General features: G+C 39.3%; 2 protein-coding genes across 2 annotated transcripts in view; one reads left to right on the top strand and one right to left on the bottom strand.

The window, feature by feature from the left end:
• Positions 1-4,749, top strand: part of MARCHF11 (membrane associated ring-CH-type finger 11) — a 39,924-nt gene extending 35,175 nt beyond the window's left edge. Inside the window, exon 4 of the mRNA XM_072998505.2 lies at positions 65-4,749. Coding sequence (XP_072854606.2) covers positions 65-387 — 323 coding nt within the window. The 3' untranslated portion in view covers positions 388-4,749. The remainder of the gene's footprint in view (positions 1-64) is intronic.
• A 3,882-nt stretch (positions 4,750-8,631) lies between these two features.
• The window catches only part of FBXL7 (F-box and leucine rich repeat protein 7), a 171,807-nt gene continuing 161,775 nt past the window's right edge, over positions 8,632-18,663 (bottom strand). Inside the window, exon 4 of the mRNA XM_020781287.3 lies at positions 8,632-17,217. Coding sequence (XP_020636946.1) covers positions 16,481-17,217 — 737 coding nt within the window. The 3' untranslated portion in view covers positions 8,632-16,480. The remainder of the gene's footprint in view (positions 17,218-18,663) is intronic.

Below are 18,663 nucleotides of genomic sequence, written 5' to 3'. Positions count from 1 at the left end.
GGTATTTATTTACAAACAAGACTGCTATAAAGGACTTGAATAATTTGTTTCCTTTTAATTTCAGGACTTATTGTACATGAAGGTGCATCAGTTTGCAGAGTATTTAAGCGTTGGAGGGCTGTCAATCTGCACTGGGATGTACTAAACTATGACAAAGCTACAGACCTAGAAGAGAGCAACCAAGGAGAATCCTCAACAGCTAGGACTTTGTGGTTACCACTAAATGCATTTAGAAGCAGAAATTTAGTTCATCCAACACAGTTAACATCACCAAGATTTCAATGTGGTTATGTTTTGTTACATCTCTTCAGTCGAATGAGACCTCAAGAGGATTCATCAGATGACAACAGCTCTGGGGAGGTTGTTATGCGAGTGACTTCTGTGTAAATGATAGATCCTCTGTGCTTACATGCACAAGGATGATGTGCCCTGAACTCTCTTACAGTATTCTGGAATGTAATTGCAATGAATGGTGAAAACATAGCACATACAATATATGAATCTTTTTTTAATTTATGCTTTTATATGATCAGTTGAATTGCAAATACATTTTCTCAAAAAAGGTCTCTTTCTTTTTATACCATGATTTACCACTTTTTATCTATTTGTACTTGACATTTATAAAATATATAATTTACCTATAGCTTTAATAATGTGGAGACAAATATTTTAAATTACAACTATTTTTGATAGATTTAAGTGTATTTTCAAAGTTCTAAGCCATCCCTAATTTTCCAGACGTTAAATAAGATTAATTAGATGGCCTGCTTTAAGCAAACTGAGCATGTTCATCTAATATTGTACTTCTATTTGGATATAGATATGCCTTTCATTTTTGTGTTTGGAAAAACATACAAATAATTTAGAAGTTGCATGAGAGGAGCTTATGCACTGGATATATCTAAAGTGGAATGAAATTAAAAGTTCATAGAAGACCTGTCCTGAAAGGCAAAAAAATGAAGGTACTGAATACCTTTTCCATTAATATGAAAGTTTTATTCCTGTGTCATCTAGATGGTGAGACTATGGTCATACCTATTTATTAAAAATATATGTACTATTGGCCAAATTTGCAGAACTTTAGTCATATGAATGAAAAAGGAGAGAGGAATTCTCCATTGCAAAATGCAGGAAATGCACAAGCATTTAGCTAGAATTATTCATTTCTCACTTTCACGAGAATAACATTTTATTTAGTTTGTCAATTAACTTAATTAAAGTCTATTACACTGAACAAATATGTCCTGACTTTACCCCTGTTATTTCTTTTTCTATATCTTTTCTGTTAAGTATTTTTCCGTATTTTTCGCTCCATAAGACGCACCTTTCCATAAGACGCACCAATTTTTTAGGAGAAGAAAACAGGCAAATATAATCTGTTTTCTTCGCTCCATAAGACGCACAGACTTTCCACCCCCCTGTTTTGTGGGAAAAAAGTGCATCTTATGGTGCGAAAAATACGGTAGTTTAACACATTTACATGATTTGGGATCAGTCCTTTTTTATTAAGAAGCATTCCCTAAAGATGGGTTATCTCTGCAGAAAAATATTTATTTTTCCTTTGACTACAAAAAATTCTATATAGAGTTTCTGCATCAGTAAAGTACTTTAACTATATCTGCACTTTTCTGAGATATCCTTCACATTTTAAGAACTACATCTTGTTATGAGTCTGGAAGAGGACAAACAAGGTTATGCATGATAATTTAGGAAACAGATGCCTAAATAACTTAGCATTTGTTTCTAGATACCAAAATTATTGTGCTACCTAAAACTGAAGACTGAAATCAATAGGATCAGGCTGCAAGGTATCTAGCTTTGAACTGATTTAAGAACTTGGCTTTTATGGCTTGATTCAGACAAGCACACAATGATACATGTGTCTTTCTGGTAAAATCTGGAAGGCCTATACATTGCTGGGCAAGTACTCCACAGCGTGTTCTAGTCTTTAAGATCAAAGACGTATCTTGAATGTGAGCTGAGTAGATTCTGAACTGGCAACTTAAAAATTACTAAATCTAAATTCAGATTGTATTTGTCGAAGAAGGAAGTGGCTTTAACCAGAGTGTGTCCAACTTACTTTTTGGGCTACAGATCCAAGGAGCCTTCAACCACATTCACTATGCTGACTGGATGATTCTGGGAGCTATAGTTTAAAAAGTAATATTCTCAAGCTCTGGCCTTAACAAATATATTATGGCAATTCACTCCAAATATGGAACATTTTCTTTAAAACTTAAAAATGTCTTAAGATGCTTCCTAATGTGGAGGCCATTGTGATGTTCATTTAAAATATCTGAATGCAAATTACTGAATCTCAGTCTGTAATACTGCTGCAAGCAATAGCCAGTAACAATTATGTAGGGCAGTGGTTCCCACCTTGGATCATCAGACATTCTTGGACTGCAACTCGCAGAAACCCTTGCCAGCACAGCTAATGGTGACAGCTTCTGGGAATTGCACTCCAAGAACATCAGGGTACCCAAGGCTGGGAACTACTGATGTAGGGCACACATGACCTTGCACTTTAGTGAAGCAAAATGCTCCACTGCCATTGTTCCACAGGATATCTTGGCTTGCAGTCACACAAGTTATCACCTGTTTGATATAGTAGGTGTTCTCCTTCTGGAAGAGGTGTTGGATACCTCTTTGCACAAACTCCAGAAAGTTTGAACTGTGCACCCAGAGGACCACTGTGCATTGTATTTGGCAGCATTCTGGCCATTCTCCTTTAACCACATGGTGTTATCATGTTTGCTCTGAATTGTCTTATTTGAGGAAAAGAGATAACATTTTACACCAAAGAAGAAATCTCCTTCTCCTCCCAAATCTTTATTCTCTTGCCTGTTTTTATGCATCATATACAGTGCTCAGACCAATGGAAGATGCAAAATTGTTCTAGTGGCAAAGAAAAGATAATATTGGAAGGAGCAAGTTTTTGGCAGTTTATGCCATATTGTTTCACTTACTGTGCTGAAGGTATGAAGATACTGCGTAGAGCTGAAATTATTCATAGCTGATTTTGTAAAACCTAAAAAAACTGGTAAAATTATTATTGAAAATGAATCTATCTTGTTCTTTTATGTTGTCTTTATTTCATGGCAAAGATTATTGCAAATCTGTCTCAATTATATTTTGGAAGGCCACAATGAGTTACTTCTCTACCCCCCCCAGTTCAATTATCTTCCATTTTTGTTTATTTCAGTTTAAACTGACATTAACTTAATTTTCATTCTTTTGAAATATCATGATGACATGAATTCTGTGACCCAAACATGTTCAGGGATTTGATAGTCTGCATTGAGGAAACATGAGAGGAGAAGATATTAGGCTAGCCCTGCCCCTGTCATCACTTCCATCATTCTCCTGCCAGAATAGTGCTAAAGAACATCCATTAATTCAAAGTTTAACAACTCCCAAAATTGCTAGACATTTTTTCCAAAATGACAAAGAGTAAAATCCTCCCTCTTGGTTTCATCGTTCTGCCACTGAAACCTCAAACAGATTGTAAATCCCACCAGCATAATCCAACCAGGTTGGAAGAGAGGAAGGGTATGGATATATGTGTTTCTCAAAACCAAACCAAACAAACAAACAAAAGAAACCCTCCTATTGCAAGCAATGTGAAGGAAATTATTTTTTTCCAGACTTAAGGTTGGCATGAATTTCTGCCCTCTCTGCCAGGGACAAGAGCTGCAAAAGTTTCCACAAAGCCAGGGAGAAGAACTGTGAGATCAGATCCTATTTTTTCCTATGTTTTGAAATTAAACATCCTATTGTACAGTCTCCGGCAACCATAGAATTCCATGGTTAGATTGAAACATTTGTGCACACATAAGAGTAAGTCCTGTTGCATATACTGAAACTACTAAGTAAACATACATAGGTTTGGCAGCAAGCAATCTGTTATAGCCTTTTATAAGTTGTATCACAAACTGGAAATGTTTACTTGGATGATCACAGTGAACTCAGCAGAAAGTATATCTTGCTATATATGTTGAAATTTTACAGTGCATTCTTTGAAACAGGGATAGATAATCTCTCAGTCTTTTTGATCTTGTTGTGTTCCTCTGAACCTCATCTGCATTTACTTCCAATCCATTGTAGTTGTCTTGCTTTCTGCATAGAAATACGTGCATATTTTGCTATGTATTTTTTCCTAATGTACACATTTTAATTAATGTTTTTAATCTGTGCACTTTTATAGAATTTTCCAATTGACTTAAGTGTTTATGGTGGACAGGTGTATTTTTGTGCCTTTTTAAAACATACACACTTTTAGCCATGTGCATTTGCTATTATTTCAGGAGACAGCAGTTTCAAAAGAAATACTTTAAATTCCACATTCCACCTGCAACAGTTTACTTTCAAAGACAAAGTAACTGAAATCTTTGAGCATCCCTGTTGTTGTTGTTGTTGTTGTTGTTGTTGTTGTTGTTGTTGTTGTTGTTGTTGTTGTTGTTGTTGTTGTTGTTGTTGTTGTATGCTGTCAGATTGGAACCAACCTATTGTGACCCTAGCAGGGTTTTTCAAGATAAGTGAGATATTTAAGGAGTAGTTTTATCAGTTCCACTTCCCCAGTCACTTTCCATGGCTAAGCAGGGATTCAAACACTATTTTCCAGAGTCCTAGTCCATTCATCAGTGGTGTTAATAGAAGATTCAATTATTTAAAATATATATTTGGTTTATGAATGTGGGATATTGTGTTTCTCTAACCATGATTAAAAAACAACCAAAAAATAGCCAATATTGCTGAGCAACATTGTGCCTGCATTGCCAACAAGAAAAAGGATGTCAAGCTTTACACAGCAAAGACCAGCCTGAATGTTGACAACAACCAAAGGTAGCAGTCAAAACCGTCTCTACAGGATACCCTCTTGTGCTCAATGTCATTCACAAAGAGACAACACCAAGTAAGGGAAGCTGACTCCTTTTTTACATCAGTTAACTACTTCTCACCCAAACAATGCATTTATTATGGTATCAGTCTAAATAAATAAATAAAGGTGAATCAGCCCATCCCAAATGTATAGCACCTCCCACATACTGTACTGTATTTTGCTGATATGATGACACACTGAATCTGTAATGCTATAAGCATATCTTGGGGAGCAAACCCACAACTAACTAGGACTTGATTCTATATACACAAGTACAGAATTGTATAGCTGCTATATTAGGCACACTTGCTTGAGAGTAAGTCCCATTGAAATGAATGAAACAATCTTCTAAAACAATATGGGTAGGACAATTAGAATGAATCACAAAAAGCACTGGTGTTTTGATGTAACATTTTACTGATTTCGGGGGGGGGAGGGACTTATCCTTTAATATCTTGAGGTGGAACTAGCCCTTAAAATTCCTACTAACGTGGAATCAACTGTTGCCAAACTGCCAAATGAACACATGCTAGAGGCGTACCCATCTTGTTTTCTGATCAACTATAATTCAATCCTCAGTGGCTAAAGATTTCAAGGCACTCTGGATTCTTACCTGGTTTCACTCATTAACACACATTTAAATATCAGTCAAAGGGCTGAAATAATTCATATCTCACCTACCTCTAGCAGCTGTTGGGTCTACACAAATAAACATTTTACAGCATTACTATTGCATCCTAGTTAGGATTATTAGATATGCTGCATCCGATTCCCTGAAATGTTAGGACCAGACATTGTGGAGGTGGGACATGAAAGGGTTTTCTTTTTTTTGGGGGGGGGGAGAAGGCTTTCCCTCTCTTTTTAAAAAAAGATGTTCCACTTATTGTGACCAGATGAAAAAGAAGACCAGGTTCCTTTACCTTTTAAGTAGATATGCAGGAGAGAACATTTTTAGCAGGTCAGCTAACTTTTAATGTGATTTTATTTCCTCTTGGACACAACTGTAAAAAATACAGGAATTTTGTTTATCTCATCATCTTATTTGAGCTGCTGCTAGGGCCTGTAAATTTAGAAAGATCAAGAGCTGCAACACCAATGTTCCACTCCATGCTTTGCTCCAAATGGCACATGGGCTGAACATCCTGCCAAAAAGCCAGAAGTGACAGGAAGGAATACTGTATTCCTCTGGAGCTCTTTGCCCTGAAACGTCTTGCTGTACCTGGAGACCTGAAGAAGAATAGCAGTCCTCTGAGATATCAACTGCCTCCATGAGACTTGGTAACCCTTAATATGATAGTTTAAGATCAAACCATAGTTAAAGGCACAGCTGCAAATATTGGCTAGGAAACTGATAGACAAAGTGTATGTTTTGGGCTGCTCCTTGAGACAATGTAAGGAAACTTAACTTACAGCGCTGTCAGTTTGGGGATCTTATGTATTAATTTAGAAAGAACTGCTTATCCAAGTTGGTTTTTTTAAAAAAAAAAAAAACAAAGAGGACAGGCCCAGTGGCAGTCAGACTTTGTGGGCAATGAAAGGCTCATACTTCTCCAAGATGGCTATCAGAAACTGCAAGCCAGTAACACTTTAGCTGCAACAGCTATACCCAGAATTTGACATGTATATTTCTCAAGAGATCTTACTTTGTTTTACCATTGTTGAGAAACTGACAGATGAGTATCTTTTGCTGACAAGTTGTTTCACTCCAAAGAGAATGTTTGCTTTGGGAAGTCTTTTCCCCATACCAGGAAACTATTATTGTATGACCAATTCCAGAAGTTAATTTACAGTCCAAATCGCCAGCGTTTATCCATTTCCATCCAATTCTAGTTATTAAACCTTTGAAATCCACACTCCAAACAGTGGAGTTTGCAAGAGGTGTGTGTGTGTCTGTGTGTGTGTGGGAACTGCTTCTTTGCAGTAGCCTCCATGAAATATCCCCTTTAGAACAATCTATTTGAAGGTGACACAGTCTTCATGAACAGTTAAGCCCATTTAGGAATATGGTGGCAATAAACAAAACAGGACCAGGCTCTTCCACATTTAATAGTTGTACAGAAGAGGGATTTTGCTGCTTAAATTTTCTCTTCAGCAGTTATTAAAGGCAGAGGAGCCCTGCCCTCTATTGCATTGGCTCTACCCTACCTAGGAACACTGAAGTCTTTACCCTTGCCTAACAGCACTTTATATCTGCAGTGGGAAGAGAAAGCGACAGAATCTATTTTGCTATACAGTATTTATACTAGAGTTGTAGCCCAGTTTGATGTGCTGTTACTCAAATATATGTCCTACTGAGTTCCATGAATTTTTTAAAGTTTGCAGTCTGAGGTTTATTTAAGGTGTATAGCCTAAAATATTATTTTTAAAAGGAATAATACTATATTTTATCCTAGATTTAGAAGTTGGTAGCCCTACATTCAGATTCTTAAATATTTAAGGTTGATTCTAGTGGCAGCTCTGAAAAAGGGAGATAAATGTTTAGTCTCCCCTTACGTTCCTCACGTTCTATAGTATGTGGAGCCTTTCAAGCCCAAATTTGTGAACAATGTAGCTGCAGTCCTCCTTCAGAAGTTCTGTTTCTCATTTCTTGCAAAAGTATCAGCTGCAGGTGTACTGGCTCAGTCCTGGAGTACTGGATCCCTCCAGATCCCTCCTTGTATTACAGTGATTAATGGGTATAGCAATCCATAGGGGGGGTGGGTTGATACTTTCTTCTCTTCAAATTAGGGCAGACAAAATTCAAGCTGTGGCCCACTATATGAGCCAGGGTCCCAAACTTTCTGGGACATTGGAGCTGCATTAGAGTCCCCAATGCCTAAAAGAGGGCCCCATCTTAAATCAAAATGTCACAAAAGTATTAACTTACTGGTTTAGATCAAAAGTAAATATTCGGAGGTCAATGAAGTAATGTTAACTTGAATGCAATCCATTTTGGAAAAATATTTTACCGTGGAATCCTTTTATCTAGGTACACATGCTTACCTATTGAGTGTGATTTTTGTGGTTGTTTTCTGCTGGCTGAGGCATTAATATCCAAGTCAAGGTTTGTGACAGTACACCCTTAAAATGTCATGCAAATGTTCATCTGTAAGTCTTAATCTACACTTGTATTTCGCAATTTGCATCTTGGAAAAAGAATTGTTTTGCCAAAGAATGTGCACATACCTGCAGTGAATTTCTTTAAGTTAATAAATATACCAGGTAGACCAGAACAGAAATCTAACGGACTATTTTCTTTGTAAACATCCCTGAGATGATCAATGACTTGCAAATCAATTAATTCCATCTGAAAAAAAGTTACTTGCATCTTCTGGTGCTACTTCAAATTCTTATTTCCTTTCTATGCTTATGGCAATCAGTGAATCTGTTCTGGAATTCCATCTGCAATAGATTCAGTGCTTTGATGTGTCTTTCAACATTGAACTGGAAATTCTCGTCCTTCTCAAATTTAAGTTCATTGAAGTGTAAGAAGTTTGAAAAGTCACCTTCACTAACTTGCTTCACAAAAATGTTTAGTTTTGCTTCAAAAGCTTTCAATTCCGCATACAGGTCACACACAAGCTTTCTTTTTCCCTGATATGTGGAACACCATACAATGTCACTTTTCACTCCCCTCTTCCACTCTCCCTGTTTCTAAGGCATTAGACTAAATAGTCGGTGACACAAAACATTATATCGAGATATCATAGCTCAAGAAAATGTATTTGTAGGAGTTTCTCTGGTTTTATAGACAAACAGACTGAATCAAGTTATTTTACCAATATATTGTTTTATTTCTCGGTAGTAGTAAAATTAAGGCTTTATAGTGAGTCACACAGTCAAAGCCAATCTAAACATTAAAGCCCTTTTGGAACCGAATAGGGTTATCCTTTTCTACTTAGCATAATCAGCCAAGATATCAACTTGCTAAAAAAACAAAAACAAAAAACACACACACTTAAACCTTCTTTGAGACCTTACATATGATTTCAGGAGGCCCAGTTCATATCACCACCAGCTTCCCCTTAGGATACCGTCCAAATCTAAAGTCTAAATCTATCCTTACAGTGAGCTAAGGATAATGAAAAGAGTAGCTGGCAGGATACAATAATACTGCACTAAATAGTCACTCCCTAAATGGAAGGGGGGAAAAAAAGGGGGGGGGAGATGCAATAAGGATATTAGCTTGTAGAACATTGTGGTTTCCTGGAATAGCTTGCTTTTAAGCTACCCATCGCTGCTTGGCCTTTATGTTGGTTCAACCCACTGAAGGATGTTCAATGTGTCAATCCATTCACAGGATGGACAAGATATATGTGACTGTATTTATGGAGATGTGGAAGACATATATAGAAAGCCAGGCACTCCAGATATTTTGGGACTCCAATGCCTGTCCTCCTGGATCACTGCCCATGCTAGCTAAACAGAAGAGCGTTGTCACCTGAGGGACTCTAGACTGTGTACCATAATTGTAACACATGGTATTTTCTCAAAAACAGAACCCAGTTTACATATGAGTAATTATGTCACAGACAATCCCTTATAAGTCCCACTGAGATAGCTGGAGATCATTAAGCATATTCTTTAACACACTCAGTTCAACACTGGGATTTAAAAATTCTTCACCCTAACAGGATAGTATTTCAAGTGAGCCTTACTACAATAATTCATTATGGTGGTTTCCCCCCCCAACGTTTGGTCCATATTAGTGTCACATGAATGAAGCTGTCAGGAAATAACAAAGCTACTGGTTTTGAACCTGAACACCAGACAGGCTGTTACTGTTCCCATACCTGCTTACAAGAGATGTCGTCAGCACCTGAGTCCTCATGCATCAATAAACCAGTTGTCAGCCACACAAAAGGAGTCCACCTGACTCACTCATGGTGAGTATTCCTATCCAAGGCCACAGAGAGACAGAGAGACAGAGAGCAGGTCCTGTTAAAGAAATAATTTTTAAGGGAAAAGAAGAAAGCTAAATCACAGAAACAGAATAACCACAGGAGGTGAAACCATGATGTCTAATTACCCTAAGCCGATGCCTATACACAGTGCGACCTCAAACTAATGACAGTTACCTTGTCAGACATAAATTAAGAAGGTACTGTATTGCCAAAAGCAAAAGTAACCATGCTCAACTGCAAAGAAAGTAGAAGAGAAGAACATTCATCAGCTTTTCTAAGTGGGAACGTTTAAAGCATAGTCACGTCAATAGTGTATGCTGGATCTTTTACATATTGGAAGGCCTCACTAATTCAGAACAAACATGACTGATTCACTTAAAAAACACAATGCTTCCAGTGCAATAGGCAGTCACAGGAAAGTGTTTCAAGTTTCTACTCCTGCATAATCTGGAAAGTGACCTATAAGGGATTATAGTCATCAGGGTAAAAATCTCAAACTCTACTCAGATAGTAGATTGGAAACCCCATGTCCATATGAGATGGTTAGAGCAGAATATTTAATTAATGTGTGTCTGTAGAGGGTATTGCCCTTGACATCAGTAACAAAAAAATGGTAAGTTTCCTGTCATTCCAGTCCCTTTTCTTGAAATAAGTGTAGAGCATCTAGAATTTCTGTTTCTCTGTGCTATGACCTCAAAAGTTAATTGCTTTACTGGGAAATATGTCTTGACTTCAGACAAAGAAGCAGAACCCACGAGTTGAAGTTGTTGGAATTTTTTAACAGTACAAGAAATATCCTATTGAAAAACAATGCCTGTTATTTCCATAAGAAAATATCATGGACTTTGTTATTGAAACTTAACAGGAAAGAAAGTGTTCCAGTAAAATCCTTTAATAATATGACAGGATATCGATGGTCCCAGTTATGCTATTCAGAATGTGGATATTTGCTGCTTCCTTGTCTCAGTGAAATAGGAGATCAACCTCTGCGCCAAAATAAGTAGAAAAATTGTGTTTTTCTAAATGTATGATGACTCAACTATTTTGAATGTTTCTCTGTTTAACACAATACATTGGATGAAATTCTGTTCCGTAAATACCATGTATGGTTAATGATGTCATCAGCCTCAGTGCTTTTGCAGGGGGAAAAAATCCAATTTTCTCCCAAAGTTCCTGAGGCTCCTATCCATCTCTGGAAAACCACTGTGAGCTGCAAGATGGTGGTGGTGGTGGTGGAAATGGCAGCAATTTTCAGGTATTACAGCCGCCGCCACCCCCATTAACTCCTAATAGCTTCTCAATAATGGAGGGGATTCCTGGGACATTCAAGCAAGGGGAGAGAATTGCAAAGTTTTTATGTTTGAAAAATCCCTGCAGCATTGTTAGCTTTACCTGGCACAATGCATGGAACAGGATTTCAGCGACTGGCTTCTACGTTGTTTCATTAAACTCCAGACTTTTGGAAAGTTCTTATATCTCTGTCTTCCAAAAGGACAGCTTGGCTACCTTGAACACTGTACATTACAAAACAATCGGATGTGTCTCTGCAATGGTACCTAAGGCCTCCACTAAAGTTTTGCTACTCACTCAAAGGCTTGGAAAAGTTACTTTTTGGGTGACAACTCCCAGAAGCCCTGCACCAACCCAGATTCCAACAGTTGTGTTCCAACAAGGGGATTCTGGAAACCATAGTACAAAAAATAATTTCCCCCAAGTTGTGATGCTTGTGAGCACACATAATGCCATGCATGTTATACTAAGAGAGAGAGAGAGAGAGAGAGAGAGAGAGAGAGAGAGAGAGAGAGAGAGAGAGAGACAGAGAGAGAGAGAGAGAAATTGCTACAATAATATCACTGTCTTAGAGCACTGCAGCAACTGAAAAATAGAAATATCCTTTCCACTCCAAATTTGACAAGATTGCAAACATTTGTGAGAATAGAAATATCTGACTCAAAGATTGTGACTACATGTTGGCTGATCCTGTCCTGGCATTCTTCCCTCCCAAAGAGATATCTCTAGATTTAGGAAGGTAGTGGAAACCTCCTGCATGGATAGGAAATAGTAGTGAAGCATCTGAAAGACAGATGCTGCACAGAGAGGAGCAAAAGTGGGGTGGGGATGGGGAGTGGGGCTGAAATAGTTGCAAGTGTGATCCAGTGAAAGCTAAGGAAGTCTTTTTTAAGGACCATGTCATATTTCATCACATTTCTTCATGACACATGTTCTAGAGGTTTAAACTTTTTTTAAACCTCCTCAAAACATAATACTTCATACTACCTTATTAGAAAAGTTAAAAAACACACCATTTGTATTTATTGACCTTAGTTCCCCCCATCCCATCTCAGTTTGGCTGAAATCCTGTTGTTCAACTCTGTGTGCACAATTTATTTATTTATTTATTTATTTATTTATTTATTTATTTATTTATTTATTTATTTATTTATTTGTTTGTTTGTTTGTTTGTTTGTTTGTTTGTTTGTTTGTTTGTTTGTTTGATTTGTACCCCACCTATCTGGACCAATGGACCACTCTAGGACCACAATGGAAATGACATCATCAACAGCAGCAAATAACACTGATAAAAATCTTCTTTCAGCAATTTCATGTACACACAACTTGTACACAATGTGATACAGTCATGTACCCCCCAGAATTGATGAAGGAAACCTTTCATTCAACAGTGATTTGCTGAGGCAGCTTCCATTCCCACTGCAGACGTGGAGCTGTGCCAAAAGGATTTCACCCTTTGTAATTTCTTTAGCCTCTTATCTGGTTTTTGAAATTATATGAGAACTACAGTTGACATAACATAGTGAACATGCTGTGAGAATATGCTTATATGTAGAATGGGGTTATATTAAACCTAGCAAGGACCTACCTTGCCATTTTGGACAAATGACTTTTGAATGACAACTGACACCATATTCACCCTCTTACTCTTCTTACATGTTGCATATTTAATATTTGGGGGGCCAGTACAATGATACACCTTTGATACTTCAAGATAAATTCTGCTTCTTGGGCCTTCATGTACTTTACCTTCTAGGACACTAAACCTAGAAGCAGGTAGCAGTGCTAGAAGACCAGGCAAGTTCATAGATCAGACCACGTTGAAGCAAGATGTATAGTGTGTGGCTGTCCAAATGATATTGAACTCCAGTTCCCCAAAGCCCTAGGTTTTCACAAAAAATTGTGAAGAAGGCTGGGATTTATAGTCCAATACAATTTGGAACAGGATAGGTTCCCCAACTTTTATTCCTTCAGTCGTCCTTCAGTGGCACCATACAAGATGGCCACTCAGTGAATTAAATGGAAACACACAGGGCATAATGAGATAGGGAAATTGAAGGATCATAGACGTGGCATCCACCCTAAGTCGGAGGTCATCAACGACCGGTCCGTGGCCCATTGCTGGTCCCTGGCTTGAGCCCGACCGGGCCGCCAAGACACTCCCTCACCCCTTCAAGCATGCGCCCCCGCGCAGGAGTGGGGTGGGCGTGTGGGTGTGCAGGCACTCCTGTGCATGCGTGAAGCAGTGAGGGAATGCACACGCACCTATGGCACGCACACTCCCCAACCACTGCGCACGTACATCAACGAGGGCAAGTGCGAAGGGCCGCCCCACCTCTCTCAGAGACTTCCCCGGTCCACACTAGTAAAAACGTTGGGGAACACTGCCCTAAGTTACGCATTGTAAGTTATGCATTATTCATAAGTTGTATGGTAATGTGGTTGTGAGGCAGAGCCAAAGGGGCTGCTGAAGAGGCGGAGCTGGAGAGAAGAGTCTGAGTCTAGAATCAGAGAGAAGGATAGTTTGGGGGTCTGAGGAGTAATTAGTTAGAGTGTAACCTGTGATAATTAATATACAAGGTTAATATTGATGATTGATGAATCTTGAAGAATGTGCTTATGAATTATTCCAGAAACCATCTGTAATTAATAAACTTGTTCTGTTGAAACATCAGTACTTGATGGACCTTCATCTAAGTTGATAAAAAGATCAACTGATGGCAGCGTATCAAAGGGCGAGCTGAGGTACTTTGTGAGCTCTTTGTTTGGGGAAACAAGCAGGGGCCATGAGGGCGATCATCACAATGGATTCTGGAGCTCTTCTGGAAAGTTCAGGCTTTGCAGTCAGTGCCTGGAATGAGCTGGCTGAGTGAGAGGGGGATAGTGTCCACCAGTAATTGAAAAGGAGAAACAACTGCAGCTCATTGGAGTGAGAACAATCTTCAAGGACATGTTGGTGTGTTCCCTGGTACTAAGCTAATTGGGAAGATGGTTTTCATCTGAGTAAGGGGAGGGGGCATAAATTACTCTCATCTTTGTGAATGTTCAAAAGAACTAGATGCTTGATTGGAAAACCCTCTAGAAGGGTCCAGAAGTTGAAGCTTTAAGTATAAAAATGGGAATAGGAGTTACTTTAGCTGGCTTAGTTCCCTCTCAGGAGAGACACTATGCTCATTTGTTGCCCTGCTACAAGGACTACACTTCATGCATGCTCTGAGACTATGCTGAAACTATGCTAGGGTGTAAGTACTAGAATAGTTTAACCAGCTTTATTTTCTCTTGTTTGCTCCATATTGCTTCTGCCTCAAGCTTTTATTTGATTATTTGCTCCAAAATATTTTTGACTGTTTTTGCAACTGTTGAGACTGGTTCTGAAAATGTTCTGCTCTTTCTGACCTTTTCGGCATGTTTAAATAAAATATAAAATTCCTTCATACAGATCAAGGTGGTTTGTGGTACTTAAAACCAGACCTTGCCTTGACCATCTCTACCTGGAGCCTGTGTGTTTTGTGGGTACAGTATAGTGAAATTTCTACCTTACAGGATTGGTATAAGAGTTAAAGAACTTAACCTCGTGGATTACTATGAATTCTCTGGAAGCACTTACTCAGGTGGACTATCGTGGTGGGAGTGTACCGGGCAGATAGATTTCCTTCACCCATAAGGACGTGTTCCCTTTGGTTTCACCCACACCAGCACAACCAGGGGAGTGTGTCTCAGTGGTTACAGTGGGCCTCCCTGAACCCAGAGATCCATGACACATTGCTAGCAAACTGTGATATGTTGAGGGGAGATCAAGGTGAAATTGAAAGCTAAGATTATGAACAATCATTATAAACAGTTTCTAAAATCCATAGTGAAGCAATACCTTCATAGGTCAACAACAGCAATAAGAAAAAGGCACATATGATATACAAGAATAAAAGCATGTAAGTGCTCAATAGTACCACCTCTTCATTGGTCATGATGTTAAAAATGAGTTGGGGGAGGAAAAGGAAAAGAGAGGGAGGCTAGATTTTAAGTCTTTGTTTTCTACATGTTATTTCAGGATGTAATGTAGGAGGGATCTTTCAGACAAAATAATGGGTCCCATCATATGATACCGGACGATATCTATGGTCCCTATACTGTGCCAACTGTGGGTTTAGATTTCATTTAGATAACTCATAGACTCAATGGAAACTGGAAATTTATTAATCTTAGTCCATCTTAGACAATGTGAGTCCCCATAGTGAACTCTAAACTGCATTGCATCCAGTCCGTGCTCACAGGCTCCTTGGCTGGTGGGCAACAGAGAGCCATCTTCACATTATCAGCGACAGTCATTGTCTGCTGTAATTCTCCTCCATCTCATCCTGAAACACTTCTTCAGGCCTGAGCACACTTTCTGTGTCTTTTCGGTTAGCTCATAAAGGTATTGCTGCAACAAGGATTTTGAAATTTGCTTTTTGCCAACATCACTATCCCAGCTATTATAAATTGAGTCATTCCTCTATTGTGAAGGAGAGCTTTGAAATGCAGCCCAACAGCTTCTTAGAGGCTGATGGAAAACTCACATCCTCTCAGATGAACTGTGGAGGAGGAAAGGAGTCCTTAGAATAGAATGTTCCAAGAACTGGATCATGTAAAAGCAACTGAGGAAAAAAAAAAGACTGCAGTAGATTAAGTTTAAATGTACGCTCCTTCCAAGTGATGGAAAACCTGGCCAGGGTCTGAATTAAAGGTGAGTGGCTTACAATGCTTTCCACTCGGAGAGGAAAGATCTTCACAGAATTCCCCAGGGACATGGAGAGTATTGTTTAGCAACGAGAGCCACATTAAAATGTAGGCAAATTTGCTATCACTTGCATAATTACAATACTGTACATTGTAAACCAAAGTTGTTGGACATATTGCACTTCTGCTGTGGCACCATTCTTTTCTGAACTTTAACAAATGAACAACAAAAAAAGAACAAGTGAACTTGGACAGCCTCTCCAATGACGGTACGGTCTGAGATGTTATGGTTCTAATTCAGCTAAAGGAAGCCGAGACTAATTGTTGTGGAAAGCAACGCAACTGGCCCCAACTAACTTCTCCCATTGCTTTCTTTGGGATTTGGATACAATTTACTTTAGCTGGATCAGGACTCATGATATTTGAAACAAAGGAAGAACTGGGACCTTCTGCTTTAATGAATTCTACATACACACCACCGTGGTGTTTTCAATGGCATCTTAATAGCTAGAAAGAACACCATTCTAGAGTTCTGGATAGTTGAGGAAGACCATCAGGAGATGCCTTTAGGAGTCAGTTTGGTTGACATTACACTTGATGTTCCTTACCCAGGCACAAAAGAAGGCACGGTTGCTGTATACAGAATATTTGTGTGTATTTCCATACATTTTGAATATTTTGCCTACATCGACATGTGTGAGGTGTCAGTTCAGAAAAAGGCAGGGTTGGTGTGCTCTATAATACAGCGCTTGCAGTGGCGTTTAACAAACCGCAGAGCTTCCACTGAGATCTCACAGTCCTGGACGTTCAGCATCTGCAAGTCAAAGCAGTTGGCTGCTACAATCTGTAGGCCATGTCCAGTGATGCTCTCGCAGGACTTTAGGCTCAGACGTTTTAAGTTGAAGCAGTTCAGCGCCAGGAACTCCAAGCCAATGTTGGAGACCAAGGGGCATTTCCCAATGTCGAGTGACTTGAGTTTTGTGCAATTTTTGGCAAGGTACTCCACACCATGGTCCGTGATGCCCTCACAGCCCCGTGCATTGAGGTAGCGCAATTTGCTGCAATACTTGGTGATGTAACGGATGCCCACATCGGTGATGCGGGCACAGTGGGCAATGCTGAGGTACCGCAGGCGGGACTCCAGCTTGGCAATCTCACGCATACCAAAATCACTGACAAAGCGGCAGTCGCTCACACTTAGCTCCCTGATGGACGTGCAGTAAATCATCAGGTAACGAAGGCCTTCGTCAGTGATGCGGATGCAGCGGCGCAAGTAGAGGTGTGTCAACTGAGTGCAGTGGGCAGCAATCGTGTGCAGTCCTTCGTCTTCAAGGACAAAACAGTCACTCATGTCCAAGTAACGGATAGAAATCTGTTTCCCATGCAAAGGAGACAATTTGATGGAAGCTTCGCGGGTTAAGCTGATACACGTCACTTTGGAACAACCTAAATTTGAGGGGAGAAACCAAAATTATTAACAGCCCTTTTCAGGTCTGCATCGTGAAAGCAGACTATTTCCCCTTTAAGAAACAATCTTAGTGCTGGAAGGGTGGGGTCTTCCATGCTAGGAGTTCTAAGGAGTATGAGGAGTGGCCAGCCATCCAGCTCTGGACAGTGGAAATGTGCCACGAATTCAGTGGTACATGTCACTGATGGCTAAACTGTGGCATGCAGGCCAACCCACTATTTCTTTCTCTCTTTTTCACATTCATATGGCCATCTGTCCAATCACACACCCTGTCTCTTCACACAGATATATATCCAATCTCCTTTCACTCTTCCTCCCCTTCTTCTCTTTCTTTCCGCACACAGTTTTAATTCTCTCAAAAAGGCCTGCCAACTTTTGGCACCTCCAGCCACTGCCATTGTTGTAAGAAGAACACACAAAAAGGTCTGGCTGGATAAATTAGCATGTGGTTAGAAAAAGGATGGGTACCTCAGCTCAGTTCTGTGTCTTGCATCCCAGTGAGCTTTATTTTGTGATTAGTTACTGTAAGGTAGACAGGGACCTAATCTGCAAGTCTGATTCCTCCAGGCTGATCTTATCTCTCTCAGGTTCTAGGAGGAAAAATGGGCTACTGGCGTCTAAGTGTAGGCTGAGGGTTTTATTTAGTTTGACCCAAGAGACATCACGTGGTGTGCATGTGAGCTTATAAGACCAGCCAGAGAGTATGGGTGCTAAATTGGTAGGGATTCTTTTGTACCAGCTTGTACAAAACTCCTCACCCTCAAAAAGTATGCACCCACCTCCTATTCAAGGAAAGTTATTCTGTTAGTGATTGAAAATATAACAACATTTTTGCATGGCTGCAGGCTTTTTTCTATGTTCTAAATAATAAAGATGCACAATCATGCAGACTTATTGCATAGTTTTTCCACAGATGAAATGTAGCCTATTTGAAACCAAAGGAGAACGTTTCAAGTCAGCTTGAAAGAACTTTGGCCAGTCAATGAGATAACGGTTTGCAAAGTCATGAGTATAGGGAACCTGTCCAAGACTGGAAGAGACAATGTTTTGTTTTGTTTTTTTGTTAGAGGTGTAAGGAAATGGAAGGAAACTGGGAATTGTAGTTATACTAAAATGGAGTGTGTTAGGTTCTGTGTAAGATGAATTTAAAAGAGATGTTTTTCAGGAGCTTGTGGTACAGAGTTGTTTGCCTAAATTCACAAGATCAGACAGTCCAGGAAAAGAAGCCGAAACAAGGGACCGCTAAATTGAAGGAGATAAGACACCTGGAGCCTGGATCATGAGAATTTTGGGCGGTGATCGGAGTGTTCTGAATTATGCCTACTTGGACTTAATTGGTTGACAGCTTGAAAGTGTAATGAATATGTGGTCTTAAAGAGATGTAAAATGAGAGGGTCTGTGTATGTGAAAAGGTTGGTCCAGGA

This window comes from Pogona vitticeps, chromosome 4 (assembly GCF_051106095.1).
Source record: "Pogona vitticeps strain Pit_001003342236 chromosome 4, PviZW2.1, whole genome shotgun sequence".
NCBI classification, from domain to species: domain Eukaryota; kingdom Metazoa; phylum Chordata; class Lepidosauria; order Squamata; family Agamidae; genus Pogona; species Pogona vitticeps.
This window is presented reverse-complemented; position numbering and strand designations above follow the sequence as displayed.